At 38.0% G+C, this 14,125-nt stretch overlaps 1 protein-coding gene and 1 pseudogene across 1 annotated transcript in view; one reads left to right on the top strand and one right to left on the bottom strand.

Moving 5' to 3' along the window:
* The window catches only part of BRD7 (bromodomain containing 7), a 45,421-nt gene that overhangs the window by 23,997 nt on the left and 7,299 nt on the right, over positions 1-14,125 (top strand). The window contains exons 7-11 of the mRNA XM_036751570.1: positions 4,534-4,718; positions 5,624-5,747; positions 6,323-6,398; positions 12,707-12,814; positions 13,147-13,282. Of these exons, the coding sequence (XP_036607465.1) occupies positions 4,534-4,718; positions 5,624-5,747; positions 6,323-6,398; positions 12,707-12,814; positions 13,147-13,282 (629 nt within the window). The remainder of the gene's footprint in view (positions 1-4,533; positions 4,719-5,623; positions 5,748-6,322; positions 6,399-12,706; positions 12,815-13,146; positions 13,283-14,125) is intronic.
* Positions 10,212-10,760, bottom strand: LOC118841193 (annotated as a pseudogene).

Genomic DNA, 14,125 nt, shown 5'->3' with positions numbered 1-14,125 from the left:
AAAGTTCCTGGGGCTCAGGAGTGGGGCGGGGGGTGCGGGGCGGCGGGGATGTGATATGAATGCCTGAATCATCCATCCCCTCTAGGAAGTAGAGAACTCTTCCCAGTTATGACATGGAGACCAACTCCATGGTGAGCCCACCTCCACATGCTAAATGTTCTATTTCTTTTTAATAGAATTGTATTAAATGATAAAAAAAATTTCCAGGAGATTCCAGATTCCAGGAGATTGATCTGATAATTTATGAGGCCTTTAGCAATATAAAGTATTTTTCTTTATGATAACAATATTCCAAGTGTTCAGTAGAATATTAATCCTGCATGCATAACATTTACTAGAGTCAAAGGGAAAGTTATATAGGAATTATATACAGTGGCTGATTTATAGCATAGTTAGAAGAAACAGAATATGCACATGTGAAATAACCGATAAGTAATCATAAGGCAAACTAGACCAGAAGAGCAAACTCCTAATACAAATTGAATAACTATATTCAGCAATGAAAACGATGTATTCAACAACAATATCAAAATTAGCATTTTAATAGGACAAAGAAAAAGGGATTGTTCAAACTATATCGGTGGTAATCTAGATTTTCCAAGATGGTGAATTTTGAGCTAGCCTTGAAGGGGAAGGATTAGCAGAGAACAATTTATTTTGTAACTCGCTAATTCATTTATCATGTAATATTGGGCATTACAGATTTTTGTTAGCATCTTGTCCACGTATCTGACTTTGGGTTTGTTGAGGCCAGAAAGCGCATCTGATATAAACTTTCTAATCACCATCCCTCAGTGCTGAGAACAGCGTTTTACAAACAAAGGGTGTTTAATAAATGGTTGTTATCAGGAAGGAAGCTCTGGGTAGTAGTAATATTATGGGAAAAGCATCCATAAAAGAAATAGCCAGGGCTGCAGAAGGCATCAGAATTTAACTTAATTAGAAATGTCAGAAGGACCATGAATGGTAGTCTTGAGAATGTGATTTTGATAAGGCAGGCATAGTATTTTGCATGTCAGCAAGAAGAGGTTTAGAAGAGTGACATTGGAAACAGTGTTTAAGGAAGATTTTTCTGGCATATAGAATAATTTGGACTAGGGACTTCAGATGAGTAGACCAGTCAGGAAGGGAAGCTATTATGGTAATTCAGATGTGAGGTCATGAAAATAACAGCCAAAGCAGGAGATTTTGGAAAAAGGACTTAAGATTTTAGAGCTAGAAGGGATTTTGGAGATTAATTCAACCCTATCATTTTGCAGATGGGGGAAAATGAACCCCAAAAGGGTTGTCACTTACTCAAGTCACACAGCAGAGGTGACATTCAAACTCAACTTCCTCTGATTTCAAACACAGTTATTTTCCACACTATTTTTACAAATTTTATATTTCCACACTCTTTACCCCCACATTGCCAAGAAAGAAATATGAGCAACTTTTGGGGAAAAAAATCAAATCAGAGTGAGTAGATATGGAGAGAAGGCAGATGGTGAACACAGAATAAGAAGGAATCAAAAATTACCTCTCAGTTTTAAAACTCAGGAACTTAAAGGATAATAGCAGTAAGTCTTTGACATATGTAGACAGAAAACTTGCGCTCTTCTGATTTACATAAATTCTATAGTGATCATTTATTGTTACAGTTCTGCAGCTGGAAGAATACCAAAGTATGCAACGATCAAACTTTGTGTCGGCATGTTCTACTCTGAAAAATTCTTGAACTCAGTGAACTGGGAAAAGAAAACATTTAGACAGATAATTATTCTTGCCTTGCTAATATTTAGACAGCATCAGGTCCTGCCCTTTACTAAAAGTGTGGAAAACTAATGTAAACCAGTTTTTCTTCTCTGAAATGATTTGCTTAGGAAGAGAGAATGAGAAATATTTATTTCAGTATCCTAAGGAAAATCCCCAAAGTCCAGATTGGAAAACTATAAATGTCATATAAAATTATGGCATTGATTTTAAAATCTGAAATCAAAATGAACATAGCAGTTAAGAGACCTTGGCATTCCTTTGTAAAATCAAATAATTTATACTCATCACAGTAAAGGACTTTTGTTTCTTTACAAAGATAAAATGAAGCATATAGACTCTCAAATGACTTTGATTATAAATTTTCTATTTTTTATCAATTTCTAAAAATACAATTAAATTTTTAAGAAGATTCTTTTAGAGCTTATGAAGTGTTACTAAGACAAAATACAAAGAAAAAAACCTTTTCTATTCTATTTTCTCTCTTTCTTATTTGTCATCTTTTTTCTCTAAATCTTTTCCTGTTGAGGAGCCCTACCCATCCTGTGCTATAGTTTCCTGTTCCCTCCACCCTAGATGGGAGGGATCATGTCAAGTGATTTTCAAACTATTATTTTACTTCTCCTCAGTTAACTCTTCTTATAGCAGTAACCCTGACAGCACATAGCATATCCTTTCATGAAAGTATTTTAGACCAGAATTCAGGTGATGTCAATTCTAGTTCCAGTTTTATCATTAATTTGCTACGTTAGACAAAATACTTACCCCTGTCTCAGCCCTTAATTAGTTCCTAATCAGTGAAGTAAGGAGATTGGGCAAGAAGATCTTTTAATTCCTTTATAGCTCTAAATTTTTGTGAAAATTGTGTTTTGCAGAACATTGATAACTTTTCTTTTGTATGCTTTATGAACAGGTCTGTCAGTCACCCATCTGTCTTTTCAGACACATCTGCACACAGGTGCTATTAGAACCACCTTCATATCTGAATTATGAGTATATGTAGAATAATAATTGTCACCTAACCAAATGCCTGGATAAGAGGGTATGTGTACACATGTGTACGTGTGTGTGTGTGTGTACACATGTGATCAGTGGTCAGCATGGTTACTATGATTTTTTTTTTTGGACAGAACTAAATCTTTTCGTTTTGATAAGTTGTGTAATTTGTAATTGATTTGTTAATTAAAGAGAAATTTTAATTAACAAGAAAAAATACACCTATTGGTGCACACACACACACACACACACACACACACACATACATTTTAGTGACTAGACCTGTGATTTCATTGCTGGAAGGAAAGAAAGCTCCTTTACCAGTGCAGGTTAACACGTACTTTGCAGTTTGTCTAGAGAATGTACAGAGCACACCAGTATGGGTCAGAGGTGGGAACTTAACCTGAGCTCTTCTTACTCCACATCCAGTCTTCTGTTCTACTGTGTTGCCTCTTGTGTCTAAAATATAAACATTTAAAAATTAAACTTTAGAAGTTTTTATATGTGTGTGTTCAAAAAATACTGGAAATTATCATCTTGTGTGCTCTGCTGATTTTTAACAAGAAAAATTGGGGTTACCTCTAAGCTAAAAGCTTTGTGAATTAGCTTTTAATCATTTTACATTGGCATTCAGCATGGTATAGGAGAAAGGATACTGGACTCAGAATCAGGAAGTTAGAGTTCTAGTCATGGCTATATGCCAGTGACTAACCACAAAACCTTGAGCAGGTTCTTCAACTTCTTAAGGGCTTCAGTATCCTCATCCTTAAAGTAATCTCTAAGATCTGTATTTTTCATTCAATACCTAATCCCTATACCAACACCTCCATACTGGGGCACCATATATTAACTTGTGGCTGCTACTAGAAATAAAGGTGTAGGGTGCATGGCCATGTATGGAGCATAGGCTCCATATGCCAGCACACTTGCCTGGTTCATGCTTTATGCACACATGTGACTGGGTACCTGGAAGGAGCTAAGTTTTCTCTCTAGGACTTGCCCCAGAGAATGTGACACAAGTAATTGTAATATATTGCCACAGTTGACATTTGAAAATAAAATTCATAAAATAGGATCAGAGAACTTCTTTGGGCAGTTTAGGCAAAATGTGACTCTACCTTATGAGGCAGAAAATATAATAGCAGCCTCTTGTACACCTGAAATTATGTTATTTCCTTACAAAGAAAAAGTACCAAGCCTTCCATAGTTCCCTGTGTTGCCTGAACGTGATGATTCTCTCAGTATGCTCGGACTAGCATGTAATTAACATTCTTAAATAGCAGAACTTAATTCTTGTTAATAAATACAACATTTTATTCTATTAAGTAAGATTTGATTGATTTTTTTAGGCCTGCAAACTATACTTTTAATTCCTGCTTTTTCTTACATAAATATTTTGAGGCTTTGTTAGAGGAAAATAAAGATTAATTGCCCTAAATGTTTTTCTTTTGCCAATTTACTGTGTTCAAGAATCTTTCAGAGAGGAACACACAGAAACTCATAGTTTAATTGTTTCGGGGTTTTTTTTTCCAGAGCTAGACCTTACTAGCTGGGTTTCTGAATATAATGCTTCTTGGTATAACTGTGTTCTACTTTTAATTTTTTGATTGCTAGTGTTGTCTTCCCTAGTTGACATCATTCTAAATAACTGCAAAATGTTTGATATATAGACTCTCTTTGGAAAAGTTTACTCAAGTGAGGATTAAAACAAGAGGGCACTAACAATATTCTTTTAAATATATATATATAAGATATATATACACATAAAATTTTGGTTTTTTTTAGGAAAGAATTCAGAGCCTGAAACAGAGTATAGACTTCATGGCTGACTTGCAGAAGACCCGGAAGCAGAAAGACAAAATGGAAGTACAGCAGAGCGGGGAAGACAATGGCTATCTGCTAAAAGATAAAGATGATTCTTTGGACAATGATATTAAAGTTTTCAAAAGTCCAAATAAGGAAAATAAAAAGTAAAGCACCTCCTTAAATTATTGTAGGAAAATAACCAGACCTTATTGATTATAACTAAGGGAAATTAAGGCCTGATCATTGTGTTTCAGCTATCAGACGGAGAGTATGTATGATGTATGTCAAGAAAGTCTGACTTAATAACATTTTACTCTCATCCCTTCTCCTCTTTTCCCCTCAGTATTATGTGATTGTCCAAACTCAGTTTGCAAAGCCATTTCAAATAGGTTTTCTTATTAAGGTAGTTAAGAAACATGTCAGCAACCAAACATTACCAGGGCTTTTTTCATTAAGTTTTATCTGTATATGGTTGATTTAAATAGAATCATGAATAAGCCCAAGTGTTGTTATAACACTTTGTAAACAGAAGAACAGTGAAATATTTGTGGGTACTGTTCCTCTCCCCACCCCAATCATATATCTGCTATTTTGCTGTCTTTGATTATTTGGGAAAGGAGTATATAAAAGATTCACTTCATTGCACATAGGAACGTTACTACCAAATGCAGCTGTGACAAAAATAAACATTTTTCTGAGTCTTTTGGCCAAAAAAAACCACAACAAAAACTCCATCCTTAGTGTATTTCTAAGATTAGTAAATTTTTAAGAATCAAGATTTTATTTTTCTCATTTTGTTTTTTAAAGCTTGAGTTTGAATTCATTTTGAGGGCTGTACCATTAATTTTATTACTAAGGACACTGAAGAGAAAACTAAGCTATATATTGAGTTTGAATTTCTGATATTTATGGAGTGGTTAGGATCCTTTTACCGAATCACGAAGGAATTTTCATTTGGCGGCAGTAGGGCACATTTGTTGTACCACTATAATTGTACCCATATTTGGAATTCATTTGAATACTTTTTTCCATTTCTCTTTTTTTACTTGGTATTAATATGTGTTTTCAGGAAAGATAAAGATATGCTTGAAGATAAACTTAAAAGCAATAACTTAGAAAGGGAACAAGAGCAAATTGACCGCATTGTTAAAGAATCTGGAGGAAAGCTGACCAGAAGGCTTATAAATAGTCAGGTGATTGGTATTTTCTTGCCTTTTCTATTGTTTGCTCCTCTATTCTTGTTGATTCTCATTATTATTTTATGTCCCATTTTTAGACTTAACAATATCTTGATTCCATAGATGGTTTTAGTCATCCTTTCCAGTCATGTAGTTTGTCACTAACCAAAAAAAAAAAAAACCTCAAAAAAGTAACAGTACATTTGTATATAAGATATCCTATTTTCTTGTTAAATGTAGTGAATTGCTTTGTTAATATACTCTAAAATGAAACAATACTTATTTCTTGTAACTAGATCTTATTGCTAATCTTTTTTTCTTTGTAAATCATCTTGTTTGATGATAATGGACTTAAAAGTAAAATACTGAAAATGTATATGACTTTTTACAACATCTTTAATTTATACTGAGCAACATTGTACGTGTGGACATGAAAATTTAATTAATAGTTACGTTAGCTAATTGTCATGGCATTATTTTTAGTAAAGCTAAAGCCAAGCTTTCTCCTGCTTTATGTCATATGTCTGAAATCCCCAGAGCATATTATAAGACAGTTTAATCCTTCATTTCAGTGTTTTATTTCATTTTAGTGTGAGTTTGAAAGAAGAAAGCCGGATGGAACCACAACATTAGGACTTCTTAATCCTGTGGACCCTATCGCGGGAGGTATGTCTGTCAAACAGAAAAGCAAGCTAAAAACCTGATGCTCTATTCTTAAATCCATGCAGGTTACTGACAGAGGTTCATGTTTTTCAAACCAACATTTTATCCCTAAGAAACTTAGCTAGCCAGTGTGTTATATACTAGAGATTTGTCATTGATCACTAACTTAATTTCCAGTTAAACTTAAAAATAAGTAGATATAAAAGATTGACCTTCACTTAGAAAGTAAAGAAACCCCTAGAACATTTAGTGTATGTCTTAGTCATGATTCCCAACCTTAGTTTCAAGTGACCTCATGGGTGTTTCCATTTATTTCAAGAAGTATCTCTAAAGCATTAAATTCTCAAAACAAATTAATTTATATTAATCTAAAAGTATCACTTTTATGAATTTTACACAAATTATCAGAAAATTTAAAATGATAGGAAGAAGTGGTATCTTTTTTAAACTATCAAAAGTTCATTTTTTTTGTCTCCAGACCCCTTCTAGGTAAGCATTCATCATAGCAGAGGGTTGTTTGTTTGTTTTCTTCCCCCCTCAAAATCAAAAGTTAAACCAGTGGTTATGGCATCCTGGATACATTATTGTCAGTCAGTACCATCATATAGTGCCATATACCACTATCTTTTTATGTATGTGTGTGTGTGTGTGTAGTCATGCAGTGCTATTGTAAGGAGCTGATATCACAATCTTTTTTAATATCATCATATATTTTAATGTAGGGTATGAAAAACCAAATATCAAATTTTTTAAAGCTTTTAAATCATTGTTTTAGAGGCCTTAAGTTTGTTATTCAGCAACCGCTCTGACAAGTAAAATAGATGTGTAGGATTGATACCTATGCTAGAACATAGTACTTTTGCAGTTACAAAGTCCTGGTTCATGTTACATTGCTAAAGTATGACTCATTGCTCCAGGTAAGACCTATACTAAATAATAATCTTTCCTTACTAGGCTGTAAATTCTTATCCTCTCTCATTTGAGAAACTAACCCATCTTTGACATCTGGCCAATTCATCTCTTCCCAAGGCTTGCTATTCTCATTGTATGTCTTATATCTACATAGACAACATTCTTTGAATGGGATACAGTGGTATAGTGCGAAGAAACTAGAGTGAGTTTTCTAATCCCAGATTTGCCGGTAACTGACTAGGTGACCTTGAGCAATTCAGTTAGCCCATCTGGGCCTCTGTTTCCTCATCTGTGGAAGTCATCTCGTACAGTGGATAGTAAATACAGTTCTGAATTTGGAGTCAAGAAGACTTGAATTTGAATATGCCTCAGACTCTAGCCATATGACCCTGGCCAATTCACTCGAATCTCTCAGCCTCAGTTTCCTCATCCCTAAAATGGGGATATTAATAGCACCTACCTCAGTTTGTTGTGAACCTCAAACGAAAAATAAAGTACCCTGTAAACTTTTAAGTACCATATAAATGCTACCTGTTGTTCTCTTTCGGATGAGATCAGATGGGGTGATCTCTGAGGCCCCTTCTAACTCTATAGATTTGAGTATTTTGAATTGGTTCCCATGAGATAAATTTGTATTTTAATGAAAAGAGCTATAGGAAATCATATAAAGAATTTGATATAAGGGTTTGTCACTTTAAAACATATCTTTTGAACAAATGATCTTGCATTGTATTTAGAAATGTAAAGGAAATGTGTGAGTTCACCTAAATATGCGCCATAGGTACTCTTTTTATTTATTAAGGCTAGTGAAGCAGTGCTGACACAAGAAATGCTCCAGAACTATCTTAAAATGATGCTGGAATTTAATTCATTTCAGTCTTTCAATACTCAAGAGAATAATCGAGGACATAACTTTTATGAATTTTAGACAAATTACCAGCAAGTATAAAAAAGAAAAAATGATGCTTTTTCAATACAAAAATTCATTTTTTTTACTCTAGATTACTTTTGGATAAGAATTGTTCAAAATAAAGTTTTTATCTAATTCTATCCCTAAAAAATAAATCATGCTTCAAAAAGAATAGCTGATATTATTCATTTTAAATAGAGAAAATGCCACTCCTGAGACTTCCAAGGCCTCTACCCTTTCCACAGGAGAGCTCCCCACTCTTTCCTGCCTCTGGACAGAGCTTTGCCAGCTACGTATGTCTCTCACCCATTTCTAGTCATTCTGAGGGTTATTCTGCATTGATTTTTCCAGCATACCTTTCCTCTTGCCCTCAGGCTTATGGATCACTTCTTGTGCAGTGCTGGGTTAGAAGAAGACGCTTCCTGTAGTTTTTCATTAGCTTTCTTATTCATTATTCAATCTAGTGTCAACTTTAGCGTTTTGCTAGAGTAGATCTGATGGAGCCAGGCTGTCATTCTATCACTCAGGCAGCCAGCATGGCCAGAAAATTAATTTATTTTTAAAGAAAATTTACCCTGGACCAGGAGGAGTATGGAGACCTAAGTTCATTTCCCAGCTCTTCTATTCTAGCTTTATGATCTTTGGGCCAGTCTCTTGACCTATCTAGACCTAAGTTTCCTCATTTGTAAAATGAGGGAGGGTCCGAGGAATGTTGTTGGAGTTACATGGGCCAAGTTTTTCTCCAAGGTTACCTATTCAGTACTCCAAATTTTTCTGGTTACGTCATACCCATTCCCCATACCTTAATTTTAGAGGTTAAAAATCAGCCCCTTATGTGTGTAAGACTGCTAAAAAAACTGACAACATAGAAGTTTATATGCATAGGCACATCTCTCTTGAACAGGCCTTGCTGGGGCCCAAGTCCAGGGAGGATGTTCATGCTCTATACACTAGCTGGTCTTACTATGGAAGGTGCTTTGGGACCCAGAGGCCCATCAGAGCCAAGACTGACTACTGGAGAAGTTGCTGTTTGGGGGTAACCATGAGTGCTGGCTGGACAGCAGTGAGATAGGGTTTCTCATGTGGCATGGTCTTGGAGCAGTGACTAGGACCCCATGCAAAGGACACATATTTGGACATGGAAATGGTCCTTTATTTGTCTAAAAAAAAAATCAAGTTTCCTGATTTAGGTTGCAGAAGAGACATGTGGATACCAGCCTGAGGGATACTGGACACATGGAGGGGCCAGGTGAAATTTACTGCATCTCAGCCCAGGAGGATGGCTGGGTCAGTCACTTACTGCCTGTAGCTCTGCAGAGAGGAAGGGGACCAGCATCTCATCTGTATTTAGTGTCCAGAAGGACCAGGCTGTACCGCTGTGGGAGGCAGAGAGGGAACACTGGCCCAGAGCTGGGTAGGACTTGAATTTCTCTTAATTTATACAGAGTAACGGTAGCTCAAATAGGCTGGTGCTCCAGGACACTGTGGTACATAACGTGGAAGGAACAGCAGGCAGGGTTGTGGTTGAAAGGGGAAAGCTCAGCCCTTGGAGTGGCTGCTACCACGGGATGGGTCCAAACTGCATGCAATAAAGACAGGAGGGATGGGTGCCTAAAAGAAAAACAGACCAGAGCCAAGGCAGGGCCAAGGCCACAGGCGCCCACCCCCTCTCCCCCACCCCTTCCCCACTTTCAACAGAGGTCACCTTCAGAACTGGGAGGGGGCAGCCATATATAGCTATATATCTATATTCTCATCCCCCCACCTACAGACACACAGACAGACAGAGTGGCCCCCAAAGTTCTAGCTTCTGGGGGTAGCACTGAGAGTTGATATGTGTCCAGAGTTGGGGTAGATGAAAATTCCTTGTTGACATAGGATGTCTTCCGTTCTGCTCCAGCCCTGGGTGGGCAGAGTCTTAGTTTGGCATTGATCTAAGCCAACCACTCCTGCTTTGGGTCCTGGGGAAGGGGCCCAGAGAGGGGGTGGTTAGAGGCAGCTTTATAGTTCTGGAGTAGGGGACTGGGCTGCCTCCTCCCCAGCTGCTATCTTCCCAGGGCCAGGGTACTCCCTGCCCCTTTTTGCTCAGTAGCCAAAGGTCTCCTGGGAGGCATAAACCATGTAGAGGAAGCCATCTTCATCCTTCTGCTCATAGATCTCTGAGATGGGTGTGGAGATGCTCACCATGCTGTGCTGGTTCACCAGCAGGAAGAAGGCCTGAGTGGGGTTAAGTTGGAGTCTGCGGCGGATGATCTTCACTAATTTTCTCATGTTGATGTGGTCTTGTCCAGGACAGGCAGCTGTTTTTCCCCTTTGTATCGCTTGATGATCACCGGGATCTTACTGGGGTGCTGCTCACGGATCTGCTGCACTTCTTTGCATCTGTCAGAGACTCAGACGATCTAGGGCAGGGGTCCAGGGCTCCCCCTGCCTGGGTGGGAAGGGCGGCTTCCTACCACCAGGTTGGGGTAGGGCAGGGGAACCCGGAGACCCTCACTGGAAGCCCAGGCCGCCGAGCCAGCCCCCTCCCCCGCCCGGAACATGCCAGGACTGCGGGGGAGGGGCCTCGTCTGTCCATAACTTAGTTTTAAATACCTGGTTAGAGGCAGCTAGGTGGCACAGTGGACAGAGTGCTGTACCTGGAGTCCAGAAGAACTGAGTTCAGATGTGGCCGCAGACACTTAGCTAGCTGTGTGACCCCCGGCAAGTTGCTTAACTGCCTCAGTTTTTTCATCTGTAAAATGGCAACAATGGCAGCCTCTACCTCCCAGCGTTGTTGCAGTGGTAAAATGAGACAGTTTATAAAGCGCTTTGCAAACCTTGCAGCATTATATAAATGCTAGCTATTATCATCGTTTACATAGATTATATTTCTAAAAGGGTCTCCCTGACAACTGACAACATGTGTCAAAGAATGGACTTAAAACCAGCTATTCCTGACACCCCAGCTAGCTCAGGCTTTTGCTAAGCATCTACTATGTGGTAGAGTCTAAGGAGACAAAGACAAAAATGAAATCGTCCTTACCCTCAAGGAGCTTACATTCTATTAAGAGACGTGTAATAAATATTTACAGAATATATGTCCAGGATAACTGTTTTAGAGGTGAGACACTAGCAGCTGGAGCACTAGGCAAGGCTTCACATGGGAACTGTTGCTTGAGCAGACTTTTAGAGGAAGTAAGGGACTCTGAAAGGCAAAGGGTAGGGCGTGGTGCGTTCCAGCCATGAGGAAAGGCCAGGGTAAAGGCTGGAAGAAAAAAAATGAAGTGTGTTTAAAGAAATGATAAGCCCCTTGTGAGTGAAGATGGTGTCACTTAGGGTGTTTATTTCTTGACTCTCAGCATAGTGCTTTGGCATGCAGTTAATAGGTAGGTGCTTTATCAGTCTTACAGAATGGTGGAGAAGCAGCAAGAAAGCTAGCAGAGGAACACAGAGCCAAACAGAAGTTTATCTTTGGTCCTAAAGGCAGCGGCATTGGGGCCAGATGAGGGAAGAATATGGTGACATCTGCACTTAAAGGAAATCATCTTGGCAGTTCTCTACAAGACAGATTGAAGAAAGGAGAGATTTGAGGCAGGGAGACTAGTTAGAAGATAGCTAGCTCAGTTGTCCAGGTGAGAGACGATGAAGGCCTAACCTAGGGTAGCAGCGGCACTCTGGAGAAGTGGACAGATGCAAGAGAAGTAGGGGTAGAAACAATGACGTTTGGCAGCTGATTGGATTTGTAAGGTGAGGGAGTGCTAAGAGTCGAAGATAACACTAATGTTGTGAACCTGGATAACTAGAAGGATGGTGGGACCCTCTCTCTATTAGGCCAAACTAGCTTTTAAAAAAGGTCCACAATAACTTGTTCTGTGGGAATTTACTGACTTACTACAAGGGAGGGGTTTTTTGTTTATTTGTTTTCAGGTGGGCAGAAGAAGCAGGGAAGGAAAGAAGGAAGAAGTGTCAATGAAACTTTTTGAATGAACAGGAGGAGTTTTAGAAGGAAGCAGAATAAATTTTAGAACAGATTATTAATCTTTTTTGTAATATGGACCCTTTGTCAGAATAATGTGTTTGAATGCACAAATAAAATACATAGGATTACAAAGGAAGCCAATTATATTGAAATATAGTTATCAAAACATTTTTTCCAAAAAAAGTGACCCCAAGTTAACCCCTGTTTTAAAACTAACTTAGTAAATTTGGCATGTGTGCGTGTATTTTTTAAGTACTATTTAATGAGATCCACGGTTTCATATAAGGTATTTTTTACATTCTTCATTTTTGGAAATGTTCAGGTTTGTTGGTAATTGTCAAATTCAGAAAAAGAAAATATAAAAAAAGTTTTAAGTTAAACCTTTTTTTAAAAAAAAAGTCTACAATATTTGTTCAACCTTTGAGTCTTATTGTTGAGAATGAGACCCTTGATATTAGATACAGCATTAAATTTTGTTCTTCAAACAGCTACCTGCTCACCTGTCTCATGCTTGAATTTATTCTTCAGAGCCTGGCTACTGCCCTGTAAGATTGGGAATGACAACAGGAAGACTTCAGTCTGGAGTTAATACACTGCAGGGATTCAAAGAGGACAAAAGGAATAAAGTTACTCCAGGTGAGACCTGGCAGTAGTGGTTTTTGTCATTCTCCTTTTAGGTGCTAAAGGGAGGAGGAAGTTGAGAAAGAAAACGCTATAATATCTAACAGTTTTGGCAAAATCGTGTAACCTTATCTATTTTAAATATATTACTCATATTGTCAAAAATTGAATGTCACCTTTAAGGATATACTTGGGGTGTTGACTTTTATGTACAGGATGTAACTTTGTGTCTATCTTTGGAGGAGGGAAAAAATTAGACATCTTCAAGGCAGTAATCAATAGAAATGGGCTAGTTCGTCTTGTAAAAAAACAAAGTAGTAGTGTTGAGTTTTTTTATTATTCAACAGTGTTATACTTGAATTATGGACCCTACAGTTCTTATGCACCAAACTATGATTCCACATTTGCAAATATCAGCAAGGATGATTCTGATTTAATCTACACAACTTATGGGGAAGATTCTAATCTTCCAGGTGGTTTCAGGTGAGTTACCAGTTCATCAGTATTCTGGCATTACATTTCCCTAAAATAATTACATGCCAATAAGATTTGTGTTTATGTACCTAAAATTCTTCTGTTTGAATTACAAAATTATCCATGTGCAGAGAGTGCCCAACTTAACTAGGCCCTTTAAATATGAGTTGCTACCCCTGGGATTTCTATTCCCTTCCCCCACCCCAGTTTGTCTGTCCATCTGGCTCCTCACTTTTAAGAGATGAAGTGGCAGAACTGACTGAGAAGGAGGAAGGGTGGGTGAACCTCAGGTTTTTTTCCCCCAACCCCCATCCAGCTGGTCCAACCCCAGCTTCCCTCTAAATTCTATGATGAAATGCCTACATCAGAAAAAGTTTGTTTTCCTCTGAAATGTACAGTAATATGACATCAGTCTTTTGTATAATCAGTGCCCAATGAAGTATCTTCCCCTACCAGGACCAATTTTTTTCTATGGGTGGGAGGAAAGGGAACAGTATGGTTGTGATGAAGTCTTTTAACCCCTTTTTTATTTCCTTTTATTACCCTTAGAAAATCTTCTGGGGGTTGTGTACTCCCTTTAGGGTCAAAAGGATGAGGGTAATGTTATTTATTTTTAGTAGGCTGGGTGAGAGAAACCCTGGCCAGAAGCTGTAGATTGTAGGATTAAGAAAAGGAAGTGGGTGAATACTTTTCTTTAAAAGAAAAAAAGGGATGATTGGTCAGAACCAAGAAGTATCCCCAGGGGTTTATACCAACAGGAAGCTCCACTTTTTTATAACTCCTTGCCCCATTGTATACTGGACCAGGGGGAGGTATATTCCTTCCTGCTCTCACTTCTATCTAGATCCCTTT

This window comes from Trichosurus vulpecula, chromosome 3 (genome assembly GCF_011100635.1).
Source record: "Trichosurus vulpecula isolate mTriVul1 chromosome 3, mTriVul1.pri, whole genome shotgun sequence".
NCBI lineage: Eukaryota > Metazoa > Chordata > Mammalia > Diprotodontia > Phalangeridae > Trichosurus > Trichosurus vulpecula.
Note: the sequence above shows the minus strand (reverse complement) of the source record. Positions and strands in the feature narration are given on the sequence as shown.